This window comes from Alternaria postmessia (assembly GCF_024291825.1).
Source record: "Alternaria postmessia strain BMP 2775 chromosome Unknown scaffold_83, whole genome shotgun sequence".
NCBI lineage: Eukaryota > Fungi > Ascomycota > Dothideomycetes > Pleosporales > Pleosporaceae > Alternaria > Alternaria postmessia.
The window spans coordinates 1-13,560 of NW_026260156.1; the positions used below are offsets into that span (position 1 = coordinate 1).

General features: G+C 51.0%; 6 protein-coding genes across 6 annotated transcripts; 1 reads left to right on the forward strand and 5 right to left on the reverse strand.

Moving 5' to 3' along the window:
* Positions 1-1,805: 1,805 nt before the first annotated feature.
* Positions 1,806-2,783, reverse strand: J4E82_009119 (uncharacterized protein; the record flags this gene model as incomplete). The annotated part of the gene is made up of 1 exon (XM_051735347.1): positions 1,806-2,783. One exon carries the CDS (start codon positions 2,781-2,783, stop codon positions 1,806-1,808), a length of 978 nt encoding a protein of 325 aa, XP_051584853.1.
* Positions 2,784-3,296: 513 nt separating this feature from the next.
* Positions 3,297-5,179, reverse strand: SED2 (Tripeptidyl-peptidase sed2; the record flags this gene model as incomplete). Its single annotated transcript, XM_051735348.1, has 4 exons — positions 3,297-3,647; positions 3,702-4,907; positions 4,949-5,043; positions 5,089-5,179. 4 exons carry the CDS (start codon positions 5,177-5,179, stop codon positions 3,297-3,299), a joined length of 1,743 nt encoding a protein of 580 aa, XP_051584854.1.
* A 996-nt stretch (positions 5,180-6,175) lies between these two features.
* Positions 6,176-6,637, reverse strand: J4E82_009121 (uncharacterized protein; the record flags this gene model as incomplete). Its single annotated transcript, XM_051735349.1, has 3 exons — positions 6,176-6,277; positions 6,331-6,497; positions 6,550-6,637. 3 exons carry the CDS (start codon positions 6,635-6,637, stop codon positions 6,176-6,178), a joined length of 357 nt encoding a protein of 118 aa, XP_051584855.1.
* A 30-nt stretch (positions 6,638-6,667) lies between these two features.
* J4E82_009122 (uncharacterized protein) lies at positions 6,668-7,060 on the reverse strand (the record flags this gene model as incomplete). The annotated part of the gene is made up of 1 exon (XM_051735350.1): positions 6,668-7,060. One exon carries the CDS (start codon positions 7,058-7,060, stop codon positions 6,668-6,670), a length of 393 nt encoding a protein of 130 aa, XP_051584856.1.
* Positions 7,061-7,788: 728 nt separating this feature from the next.
* Positions 7,789-9,037, reverse strand: J4E82_009123 (uncharacterized protein; the record flags this gene model as incomplete). The annotated part of the gene is made up of 2 exons (XM_051735351.1): positions 7,789-8,897; positions 8,950-9,037. The coding sequence occupies 2 exons, from the start codon at positions 9,035-9,037 to the stop codon at positions 7,789-7,791; spliced, it is 1,197 nt and encodes a 398-aa protein (XP_051584857.1).
* Positions 9,038-12,242: 3,205 nt separating this feature from the next.
* Positions 12,243-13,381, forward strand: J4E82_009124 (uncharacterized protein; the record flags this gene model as incomplete). Its single annotated transcript, XM_051735352.1, has 3 exons — positions 12,243-12,298; positions 12,349-12,458; positions 12,510-13,381. The coding sequence occupies 3 exons, from the start codon at positions 12,243-12,245 to the stop codon at positions 13,379-13,381; spliced, it is 1,038 nt and encodes a 345-aa protein (XP_051584858.1).
* Between the last annotated feature and the right edge of the window lie 179 nt (positions 13,382-13,560).

The window sequence follows — 13,560 nt, forward strand, 5'->3', positions numbered from 1 at the left end:
CAGTCTCAGTTCGCGATTCTAAAAAATGTCTTGGCAGTCAATCAGGTCAGTTCACTACCTCCAGACTGACAGTTTGAACCGCAAAGATGAACTGACAACTGACTGATTGACTGATAGCAACTCTGCTTCAGCTACGAGTCGTTTCTAAACCTTCTTCGTCTCACTCGATGGCGCTATGAAACCCGTTTTAGAAAATGGTGGTATCTAGGCATAGCTATGGCCCCGTATTCAGCTCTGGTGTATTGTCTACGGAGAAATAAGCTCCTGCTATCCGCCACACTACTGGCTCTTCCCACTGTGGTTCGCGTTTGTGATAGAACTTGGGAGAGCTTCTGGTATGGCGTGCGGGGCTATTTCGAAGCTCAGCAAAAGGACTTCCAAATCATGCATATCCAGTGGACGATGGGCCGACAGTTTGGTCTTACAAGACTAGGAATGATTGGCATGCTGCCCATCTCAGCGAAGGTAGGGGATAGTGTCGGTTTCTTCGCTGGCAATAGGGTCCCGTTTGTGCTGAGGAGGTCTGAAAGAGGCTACAAGATCGTGGGCGATGCATATTTGCATGGGGTTATGAACGGGGAAGGAGAGAAGAGCGAAGGGGAGATGCTAACGATAGTGTGAGGCAAACCGCGCATCTTTGCAAAGTGTCAAAAACAGCTTTGCAAATTCGGACGAACGAGAGCGCAAAATGGGTAGCATACATGCAACTCAATCTAAAAAGCAAGAAACATCTCCCAATCTACTTGTCAATGTTGATCTCGTGTCCCCAAGCAGATTTACCTCGCTAGCCCAGACGGCTGTAGGATTTGATACCTCGATACGTATTCATGATTCACGAGATAGTATACAAAAACAGGGGGGACGACCCCAAGTATCACGAGTCACGTACGCATACGGCAGCACAATCCAGAATACGAAAAGAGATGTATTATGTAAGCTCAAGGGGTTGTACTACGATGATCAACAGCAAAGGGTACATAAGTCGGGTCTCAAGGTAGCAATTAATGTACCTCGTTCTTTCTCCCTCGACCACAAATCATCGGGCCAATAAATTTCCAGCTCTGACTTCATATCATCGGTTCCAACGTCCAAGACAAGACTAGCGATATGCGTTTCTCGACCGTCATCCTCCCTGCCCTCGCTGGCCTAACATTCGCCGCAGACCCATCGACGTAAGTACCTCCTCACGCATAGAATGCTTCATCCCCTCTTCTTTTATAGACTCCATCGCCATACTCACATCATATCTTCCAGCAATGCCTCCCCACCCATGTCTTCCGTCGCAGCCTCCCTGTCATCTGCAGCCTCCCTATCATCCGCAGCCTCGTCCAAGGCGGAGGAAACCATGTCCAAAACCACTCCAGCAGCTACTCCCAGCACCACGGGTAAAAAACTCCACTCGTCTTCCACCGCTGTATCGACGGGTGCTGCTATTACTATCAACGCTGGGGAAGCCGGTGGTGTGGTGGTAGCCGTACTGGGAGCTATTGCTTGGGCGTTGTAGGTGCAGGCTAGTGTAGTTTAGGATGCACAATCACCTCACTGATCATAAGAGGGAAAAGAAAGTTCGAAGAGAGGATTCCTGGGTTCGATGGATGAGGAAAGGGTGGATGTATACCCATTGGATCGCGAGAAGAAGAGAAAGAAATGTTTGAATAAAACCATATCAGAATTCAATTCATTATCGAACCAATAGCTAAGCATCGTATGCAAATATCTTACAAAACCATTCCCTTCATATATATATGCTACCCATTACTCCATCCGATGCATTTCATGCCCTGTTAAATCATCGTTCCATCCATCTACAAGATAGCGATCCTTCTAACCTGCACCTTCTGCGCCCTAGGAACGGTGACCCTGAGCACACCATCCTTGAAGCTAGCGCCCACATTAGCTGCATCAATGCGTTCCGGAAACCTGAAGGTGCGCTCAAACGACCCGTGGATGCGTTCTTGTTGTTGCGACTGCTCCTGTGGCTGTGGCTGTTGCTGCTGAACTGGTGCTTCAGGTTGTGGCTGAGTTGCTACCGCAGTCTCGGTGGAGGCAGGCTCTTCGACTGCCTTCTCCTTGCCCTTGGGCTCGCGGGGTTCGGTAGGAGATGAAGGGCGCGAGTTGGGGAAGTCGGCGGCAAGGTCTTCAAAGTCGTCCTCTACGGTCGCTTGGTATGACTTCTGGCTTGCGGTATCGCTGACACTGTCGGTATCTGGTGTCGCAGCGCCGGTCGTTGTAGTGTCGGCGTCGGTAGTGGTCTCGACTTCCTGTTCGGATTGCATGGCAATGGGGTGTTGGTCGGCGGGAGCGGACGTGGGCTCGGCTTCGATTTGAGGTTGCTGTGCCTGAGGCTGCGACGGCTCCGACTGCCAGTGGGTGTTGCCCGCAATCTTCAGCGTCTGTTCATCGATGACCTCGATGTTGATGTTGTCTTGGTTGAAGCCGTGGATGTCGCCGTCTACCTGCCATCCCTGCTCCACCGGGTTGACTTGGAACTCGGCGCGAAGTGCGCGCTTGCGTTGTAGCTGTCGCTGGCGGTAGGCTTCGCGTAGTGCCTCGCGGTGTGCCTCGATCTGTGCCTGGCGCTGTGCTTCGCGGTCGATCTCGCTCAATAGCTCATCGACCTGGCTGAAGAAGTTGTTGTAAGGCGAGTATTGGGGACGACGAGGCTGGGGACGAGCGACGCGGTAACCGTGTGAGGGTCGTGATACTGGGGCGCAGTAGCCAAAGGGGTTGCACTGCGGTGCCTGGTAGGCGGGTGCGAAGCGGGGGGTAAGGACAAACGCCATTGCTGGGATTGTTCGTTCACGAAGAGAGGCTTGTTGATTGATGTGTAGAGTAATAGTGGCTGATGAAGCTCAAGAGTAGTTGTAGATGGGAGATGTGTAGATGTGCTGGTCTTTGAATCTGATGATGGGCTCCTGGAGAGCCGCAACACATTCCTTTATAGGCATGTTGGAGGCGTTCGAGGCAGCAGTCGATTGCGTGCGCGTGGATGAGAAATTCTGATCTCGTAAGAACAGGACGATGCTGGAAGAACGTAGACGATGCGCGACGATTGGTGATGCTTCGAGCTTTGTCACGAAGACGCGTGGAGATTCGCGACGCTTCTCGAAGCTTCTACGTCATCTGATGGCTGATGTGGCTCGTGCATGCTTATGCAACGCCGCAGCCTCCCTCACCAATACATCGACCAAAATCACTTTGCATCTTGGCATATTTGTTGTTGACATTGCATCTCATGGTTGCATTAACATTTCATCTACAATATCGCAAGTCTCTCAAGTCCATCCACACTTCCTCTAGGCCTTGTACCTAGCAGGCATCGCAGCCTTGAGCAACTTGGGGAAGTTGGGAGTGCCCAATCCGGAAACCGGGTCCCATCCCGCAGTAGCGTTCCAGCTGGCATATGGGATGACAGGGCTACCATTAGGTGCGCCGTGGAATCGTGCGTGGCCGTCACAGCCAGTGCTACCACCAAGAACAATGTCGTTGAGCGCATCAGGGTTGGAGTACAGCAGGGGGTTCAAGAAACCAAGAGCAGGCTTCTTGGCCCTCAGACGTGCGTCATTGAGGAGGGCGACGATACCACCGAAAGCAGGAGCGGAGCAGGACGTACCCTGGTATCCCTTGAGAGAACCCTTATCGTAAACCTAAACAGAGTCAGTCTGTGTCTCGCGTGCAGTTTGTAGAAGAACATTTCTTACCCTGTAACCGAAACCCTGGGCCGAGACGTCGGGGAAACCGCGACCGTGACGGTTGAAGTAGGGCTTGTTCTTTTCGCCGAGCTTGTGGAAGTAGGCCTTGACAGCATCGTCCTGGTAGCTGGGACGCTTCCAGTAGTCGGAGAAGCCGCCGGAGGAGAAGAAAGTAGCAGTCTCATTGAGGTAGCGGGTCGAGCCGACCGAGGTGACAAAGGGGCAGGCAGCGGGGTACTGGGGCTGGAACTTGGTAGTGTTCTTGCCGTCGTTGGAAAGGCAGGCAGAGCCAGTACCAGAGTCACCGGACGAGAAAATGACCGAGACACCGCGGCTGCCGAGCTGAGCGAACAAGTTGCAGACGCTGAGAGCGTACGACTTGGGTACGCTCTGCTCGTTCTCGCCGTACGAGGTCGAGATGACCTGGGGAAGGTCCTTCTGCGGGAGCTTGAGCACGCTCTGGAGGAACTCAAGGTAGGGCTCGTTGGCGCTGTCCGCCTCATCGGGCTGGTCGAGATCAGCGACCCACGGGCCGCGTCCACCAGTGCTGTATTCAGTAACAGGCAGGGGCTGGGCAAGACCAAGCATGTACTGCAAATCCAGGTTGGCCTCGCCACTGTCGTCGGCAGAGGTTTGATCGTTCAAACCGCCGTTGAATTGGACAACAGAAAAGTTCTGACCCACAGCCTCGGGCAGGATATTCTTCTCAAAGAGGGCAAGGTCGCTGTAGCGCGCGTACTCCTCGAGGTAGGAAGCAAATGCTGCCTTGCTGCCGCTCTTGGGGTCGGGAGTGTAGTCAATCTTGTAGAGCTGCTTCAAGCACTGGGGAGTGATAGAAGCATCACAGTTAACAGTGACGTTGGGAGAAGAAGCGAGCTGGATGCTGAAGATCTCGCGCTCAGTCTCGTGGTTCGCGCGGATAGCAGCGAAACGAGTGGTCGGTTGAACGAGGTTGATGTGCCCGGCAATCTCATCTGGAACGGAGTACTCGAGCGTGCGGAGAACCTTGCGAGGCGTGCTCTCCTCGCTGACGAACCAGGAAAACTTGGTTCCGAGGAGCTCGTTGGCAACACCGACGGTGGTCTTGAAGGTTACCCAGTCGGCATCAGTCTCGAAATTCTCGATACCGGCGGCCTTGAGCCAGGCAGAGACCGAGGAAACGGTCTCCTCGCTGGGCATGAGCATGCGCTTCATCTCCTCGTGCGACTCAAAGTGCTGTCCGTACTTTGCGTTCGAGGGGTGGAGATGTCCATGACGGTCTGCTCAAAGCCTGCGGTATCGCCTTGCTGGAGCGCGATCTGGAGCTTGAGCGTGTGCGCATCCGATGCCGGGCCCTGAAGCTTCCATCCTGCTGGCCGTTAGCATTGATCGAAACTCGATGAGACGTATAGCTCACCCTCCGGAACCTCGAAAAGCTTCTCAAACGGCTCGGCGAAGGCCTGCATGGCCAACAACGAGCCGACGATGAATGAGAGCACTGGAGCCATCTTTGCCACAACCGATATTGCCTTGAGCGAAGGTAGTCCGAAGCGAAAGCGGATGAAGAGGCCATGAGAGCAGGACAGTATAGTACTTTTATACCGCTCCCGCAGTCGACTTCAGACCCTGCATATTGGATATCGACCTACCTCATGTAGTTTAGAATACTTAAACTGGCTCATCTCGCCATGCGCGTATGCGACGCGTTGAGCGGGACTAATCGTACCCAAGCAAGTGGCTAAGGAAGACAAGCCTCGGGGTGGAGTCCTTGACGAGGCTTGTGTGCCGGATAAGCTCCTTCTTGTTTTGGCCTTGGTACTGCGATAACATGACCGATTGCCCCACTTGGCCTGTTGTGATAGGCCGATGGCGTCCGGTGCGGGATCGCTAGCACCGGTTTTGGGCTGCCTGCATGGGATGGCGTTATAGCCGGACCGTTGCCTCGGCCACAGATCATGCAAGGCACATACGAGCACCTTCCGCTAACAACATAGTATTGGTGTGTAGAGCATGTCATTAGCATCCGAGATCCTTCTGTGCTGTCTAACAGATACGAATGGACTTGTTTTTTTACAATTTTCACACCTAGACTTGAAGCTACGGGTTCTCGAATCCAATTCACGACCAGCACTCGATGGATAAACAACAGGCTATTCTCGAAGAACAGCACTATATGAGCGCCGAAAATGCTCCGACTTGCGCCAATTCGTCAGATCCTACTTCTCATTCCGCGAAAGTACGCCTTGGAAAGTCGTTTAGGCGTGGGCCATCGTAGTGATTCATTTGAGGCCACGACCAACAATTCCTTCTATGACGAACAACATCACCTTCCTCTTCCAATCCGAACCCCCAATGCAACGGCTTATGTGTATAGTGTTGCAATTGCTGGGCCGAAAAGCCATGGTAAGGATACGTGGGTGACGGCCACTGTAAACCCATATCCCACATCATCTGCCACATATATCGGTATAATATGAAGTTGCATGTGACAGAAGAACCTTCATCTATCGAGCATGCTCCTTGACCAAATTGATACTTGTAAAGATTATCAGTAATTTGAGAGATCCGTTCCTCGATACTGTCCGTTCGTCGACGTTCAATACTTGCTGTTCAGGATTAGAAATCGACGAACTGTGTACATATCTCATAGTTCACTTACCTGAAACTTCCTGTGGTATAGGAAGGCCAATTGTCCGAAGAGTGCCCTCGTCGCAGTACGCAGCTGCAACATCCGTAGCAAGCTGGAAGTGATTTTCGTCTCGGAAGACATAAGAGACCCAAAGATGAAGTAGAAGATCACGACAATACTCAGAGGGTACCTCTCTGCTGTCGAAGGATTCCATCCACGTAGTAGTGAAGGACCCGACTGCGTCCTCACAATCATAGTAGTCTACGAGTATGCCGACCTTGGCCAATAGCTCGAGACTGACGCGGCGTGGGATCTTACGACCCCGTAGATGTAGCATGTTGAGGAAGACAAGGAAAGCCTCCTCTTCTCAGTCCTCTACTACGATGTAGTGGCGGCCATCTGGCTTCTTGTATCCCTCACGAAAACCGTCTGGCGATAGCATCTTCCTGAACACCGGAGAAGCCAGGGTAAGATGACGCGAAGAAACACAGTACAGTACCGACCCAACGGGAACGACCGGGATCGTATGCTCGAAGCTTGTAACTGTGATACCCTCGGTAGGTGCCTGATGAACTGTATTGTCGTTCGTATTCGTGGTCTCTACGTCCTCGGCCGCCAGGCAGAAAGGAAGTTGAGCGAGTGCATCGAGATTCTCGAATGGCGAGTTGTCCCACAAGGCGAAGTATTCTGGGTTTCCTGGTGATCGCAAGATGATAATGGTATCCGCATTCGGATCGATCACGTGTTGAGCCGAAGCCATGATGTTTAGATGTGGGCAATGTGTCGGTTGAGTGATTGTGATTCGATGTTAGGAAGGGGATAACGAAATCTTCTTTCGACTGCGTAGGCGTGAGGTCTTACGTGGACCGCTAGTAACACGTTGAGCGACCAGACGGTCGAGTGAAAGTCTGATAACCCATCCATTGATGAAGGCTGAGAGTACTGGTCATATGAACTTGTCGTTGTCGAGTGAAAACCAGATGCGGTAGTACTAGACTTCCATCGCCTGTCTGCAAAGATTATGATTGGATACAAAGGGGGGCCCGAAGCTGTCGTAGAGAGGACGCCATTCACCACACCTAGGATGCGCATTGCCGCCTTCACCAACGTCGACCGTGACTTCATGACGACCGTCTTCGATGGCAGTCCAATATACGCGTCCCGAAAATCAGGAATACTTGGGGCCTATATCTGTTGAAAAGTTGACTAACTAAAGTGTATAAAGATAAGTTGTAATGTTCTATCTACGCGTAAAAGAGTTCTTATATCTCTTAAACCTTTATTTGTCTTAAAGTTGAACTGTATAGTTGTTTGTCTTAGACAACAATATCTTATGCCGGACGCGTGGGAGAGTAGTTGGACGCGTGACTAGAGGCAGGGCTGAGGGTGCTACAACCCCATTTGTACTAGCGCGGAGCCCGAGCCCGAGCCCTCAGACCCGCCTACGCTAGACTGCAGCTTGTCTCCTTTTCGCCTGTTCGATACGCATCACATTACAACGCAAGCGATCGCTGCGACGAGTTGACCTACGGCTAATCCGGTGCCTATGACTCCTATCGTTGTCGCACTGCGCGAGCGCTTAGTATACCGCCTGTTCAATCTTCGGCCCATTTGATACGTAAGCTCTTTCCGTTCTTTTTCGAGCTCTTTTAACCTGCGCGACATGTCGGCTTGAGAAGACTGCGATCCACTTGCTACTGGAGAGGATACAGCACTGGAGCCTCCGTAAACGGTGTTGTCTGAAGCAGACTGGGTTGTGCTTTTAGTTCCTTGTCGACAGCGCTCGATCTCCAATTGCTGCTCGATACGACGTGCTGCTGCCGAAATAGTCTCGTCGTCACGATCAATATTCGCATCCCACGCCTTGCGAATGTCGTCGAGCGTCACTTTTGTGTGGTCAATATCTTCGTCGACCGATCGCATGGTTTTAGTCATCTCGGTAACGGCGTCCTCGAGCTCACGCAGTTCTTCTCTTCGCGAAGAGTGAGCCATCTTCTCTATTTTCTCCTGGGCTTCTTGAGTCTTAGCCTGCAATGTCTCGATTGATCCTTTCAAATCGTCATACAACACCTGACCGGCACCTGTCTCGTGGATAAGCCGATTCTCATCCACTAGTTCTCGCTGGAACGCCAGCGTTAGTCTTCTATCTTTGCTCACTATATGTTGAAGTATTCTCGCTGCGTCTATCTCTACGGCCGATAGCCTCACTAGTTTGCCGCCTCCCCGAATCACATCCTGACGAATCTTCGCTTGGAGTTCCTCATGCCGAACTTCAGCTTTGGCGAGTTCATCTGTGGTGACTTTGTCCCACATTGTCGTTGCCACGATAATCCCTTTAAACACCTCTTCCCCGCACATCTTCTTGAAAGCACGCAACGCTCGTACAGCGGAACCTTGAAAGCGATTGTTCGTTATGCAATGTAAGTAGATGATCCCACTAAGTTTGATATCTCTCTCGTAAGCGGCTGCTAACCAGTATGCTAGTTCTTGCAATGTTTCGCCGTCAGACCGTCGACTGTCGTTAAAGCCAGGCGTATCGATTAGATGGACTGTCCGTCCGAGAACGCATGTGGTATGTATGGACACTTGACTCGTACCTGTGTTACCAGTCAACGATCGGCCGAGCTTGTCGTCCACGAATATGCCTACATGATGAGAGTTCATGGCCTGACAAGCGCTCTGTCGGCTTGGTGCAGTGCTCAATGAAGGTAGACTTGCCGGCACCAGTCATTCCCATGACTGCGATGAAAACATCATCGGGACTACCCGTCGAGTCAGCTCTGTGCATCCGAAAAGTGAGAATATACCAACTCAACGGGCTGCAAGCCTCCAACATCTGTGGTTTCCATCGAGGGCAATGGGTGACTGTACGAAATTGCAGACTAGCGAGTACAGTTGCGTCGGACTGGCATTCAGTTATCGCTCTGCTATAATCATGTCGCGCCGCAGCTTTCCTTGCGGCTGAAAGTAAGTCAAACCATGTATTTACTAGCGACAAGGTTGAACATCAGGCTTCCATTCCGTTACTTCACAGCCACCAATCAGCGTCACACACGTCAAGTTGAGTGCGACGGGCTGTGCTGCAGGGATACCGATGCATGTAAGACTGCGCCTCCTCGTCTAGGTGCAGTCCGTGCACGGGTGCGCCTGCATGAAGCAAGCTAAGGTAAGCACTCCAGCTGGGATCGTCAGGACACTGCAGCCTACTCGCAATAGCAACTCGATGCGTTTACACCTACTGCCATCAACTTGTCGCATCGTACGCGATCATTCATTACGCAACTGACATTATCGTAATGTACGCAACATGAGCACTTATAGAAGTTCTTCAACAAGAAGGGGGAGTTTCGACGTGCCGGACTCGGCGCGCTCATCTGGGAAACCCTCCACCTCACTTCCCTCATCGGCTCTGACTGTCACGGCTCTCAACAACAATGCACCGTCTTCTCAGTACGCTTAAAATCCCAAACTGACTCGCTCATCTAATTTATCACCAGAGCAATTGGCATACTCGTTATGGGACTTACCGGTGCTGGCAAAAGTACCTTTATCTCACAAGTCACGCAGAAAAGTGCAGATATCGGGCATTCGCTAGAATCCTGTACGTTTGTTCATACTGATGAAAATTTAAGCCTAATTGTGTCAAGGTACAACTGATGTCACCTTCCGAACATTGCAACGAAGGAACGGCCAGGAAATATATCTCATCGACACACCAGGCTTCGATGATACCAAATTGGAATATGCGGCAGTCTTCCGAAAGATTGCTTCATGGATTTGTACCTACTGCGATGAGAATAGGCGCGGCCTTCGTATAGGTGGAATGATCTATGTTCAACGGATAACCGACATGCGAATGTCAGGGTCTTCTCTCAAAAGCCTCCGAATATTCGAAAAGATTTGCGGCGAGCGAAATTTTCGGGATGTTGTGGTCGTAACGACTATGTGGGGGTCCTTGAAGACGAATGAAGCACGAGATGCCGCAGTGATGCGCATGAAGATGATGGAGGAAAGACCAGAGTTTTTTGGCAACTTGATAAGAGGTGGAGCTAGGATGGAGAAAAGCCAGGGTGATGGTCAGAGCGGTGTTCGTATCGTCGAACTTCTGGCAGATAGGCGAAAAACGGTGGTGTTACAGTTACAACACGAAATGAGAGGCGGCATGAAACTGGAAGGAACGACAGCGGGCAGGTACCTGGAAGGTGAGCTTGTGCATACACGTGAAAGATACGAGGCCCAGAAACGAGAGCTAGAAGAGTGCGCTGAGGAAGTTCATGATGATGATGATCTCAGAAGCGAGTTCCTCGAGCAAATCGAAGACTGCACTCGCCTTGTGAACAACATCGTGGACGATCAAGGGAGTCTCTCCGTCACACTCGAAGATATGTGGAACGAGCAAGCGGTGAGCTGTGGAGCGGGTCGCGACGACCAGGCCGAGGACACTACGCAAGAAAACACTTCCGCCCACATCGTTAAACTTGAGCACAAGATTCAAGGGCTTGAGAGAAAAATTGAAGCGCAGCGCGATGATCTCGACGCACAACGTGAAGAAATCGAGAGGATTGAGGCGGCTAGTAAGGAGATCGCAGAAGCTAAGGAACGCGACCAAGTCGCGCGTACTAAAGTGAAAGAGAGGCGAGCGCCTCATAATGAGGCTATTCTGTGGATGCAAAACTTCTTTGCTGGGAGACGCCCCGAAAACTTTGTACAGCCGCCACGTCGAGCTGACTCCATGCCGTTGGAAACGAAGGCGTCTAGAAAGTCTAGCATAACGTCCTGGCAAAAGCGAAGCCGATCGAAGAGCCGCCAGAGTCGCAAGCCCGACAATATGCGCACATATTCAGAAGAGCAAACAAAGCAGTCTTATATCGCTTCGCACTATCATCAAGGTCAATACACACACGAGCCTGGGTATCCTGGTGTATCGGGAAGTGACTACGAGAGCGGGATGAACAATTCAACACCTCAGATGTATATGCCACACCAGGCTCATTCATACACTCCTGTGGCTCTGCCTGCACCCAATGGGCAATACCAAGTACCGCCTCATGGAGTATCTATCGATCCCTCTAGGACAATGCGCAATCCGCCTCCGCCCTCGCAACCTCCTTTACGCAGAATCCCACCTTCTGTTGCTCCGCCACACCACCAGGTTGTTGTCAGATCTCCTTCTTATCCCAGTAACGCGCCTGGAGAAACCCATTATCGTGGGTAGTTTGCCTAGATTGGGACCATCTATTTTCTAGACTGGGCGTACAAACACAACTCTTCAACGACTACCAAAAAACTTCGTGCGCGTCAGTGTAACGTGATGTATAATGTAGCCATCCCTGGATCTGGAGTATCCCAGGGTCTGATCAGATGCATTCGTCTAATGCCTAGACTATTACAAAGTTCTGGCTACAAGAAACTGCCTCGCGTGGCGCAGTCCACGCATGGCATGTGGTTGTGAAGAGTGGCTTTGGGACCAGCTACGCCATGCCATCTTCAAGGGTGCATGTACTGCCCCACCAGGACCATGCACATAATACGAGATGTGGGGGCTATTAAAGAGCTGAGAACTATCCGGTGAACTTCGAAAGACGGTTGCGCGATAGTTGCAGGGTGGGTCCCGCGTGATGGAGGGGCAGATGCAACGGTGGTTCGTCACCAACTAGCCTATCAGCCGCACCTGTGCGTTGTCACTTGATGACCAACCCGATGGCTTGCATATGGGCGAACGACACGAACATGGTACTTTCGAGGCGCAATGCTGGTCCAAGCTTCGTGTGAGTGTATGCATGAACCTGTAGTTCCCAGTCTAGGATTATATCTTAGCAAGTGGTTGCCTTCCAGCCTTATCGTCATTCTTCACGAGATGAGAAGCCCATATCGCTCCAACTGAAGTACGATAGCTTTACAGACTCTTTTTCTTCATCAATTGCATCAATACCATAGCAGCTATGAAGGACAGAGTGGACAGTCCTCATCGTGAGGTACCTGTCATTCCAGATTTGAAGTAAGTGCCAACCAATATTTCGGCGAGTACTGGCTGATCGTTTTACAAAGACCTGACGACATCATAATCGCTGTGATGGGTATAACTGGCTGCGGCAAAACCACCTTCGTTAATCTGTTCTCTGATCGAAAGCTCGAGGTTGGACATGGACTGGACTCATGTGAGGACCGAAGTTTGCGGCAGAGACATTATCTCGACTAAGACTCTCTAGGTACCGTATCAGTGCAAGTCGTGCCCTGCACATTCGAAGGTGGCGCAAAAATATATCTTGTCGATACTCCAGGTTTCGATGACACATATCGCACCGACTCTGAAATCCTGCGAGAAGTCGCGCTTTGGCTGAACAAGGCACACTCTGAGAAATTGCGACTAGCAGGAATAATCTTCCTACAACGGATATCAGATGTACGAGTAGGCGGTAGCGGAATCAAGAACATCAGAATGTTCCAAAAGTTATGCGGTGATGGCCCGCTTGCGAGTGTGGTATTAGCGACCACAATGTGGGATATGGCTACGAAAGACGCTGCAATTCAACGAGAAAAGGAGTTGAAAGAACAACCACAACTTTGGAAAAAGATGATAGATCATGGCAGTGTCGTTTTCCGTCACGACAAAAAAGAAGCGTCAGCGCTCAAGATCATTAAATATCTGATGAAGAAGAAGAGACCCGTCACGCTCGACATCCAGCGCGAGATGGTCGATGAGAAGCGCGAACTGATCGATACGGGCGCTGGCGAAGCGCTAGCATCAAACATGGAAGCGCTCATTAAGCTATATGAAGGGAAATTGAGGAATCTAGAACAGGAATTCAGAGAGGCCCGCAAGGAGGACCGAGAAATGTTGGAAGAGCAAAAAAGAGAACATGAGGAAAGTCTTGCAAAGCAGCGAAGAGAGATGGAGAAGCTACATGTCAACAGGTTGCAGCTTATAGAAGAAGAGAAGAAGCGATTTGAAGAGAGCCAGAGGGAAGCTAAAGAAGAGATGCAACGTGCTAAAGAGAATTTTGCGGCAGAACTTGGAAAGCAGAAGAAGCACATAAGAGAGCAGTACATTCGGGAAATGCAACGCTGTAATGTAATGTAGCGCTTAGAACCAAACAATTTCGTTTATCTTGTTATCCGACCGAAATCGTCCTTACCTACTAGGTCTAGGCACACACAAACACACGTCAGCAGGAGTTGATGGTGTAGTACGCGTGCGCTTAAGATGCATTGGATTGAACAGGACACAAAGCAGCGTATCTGCGGCGCTCCCACACCCGC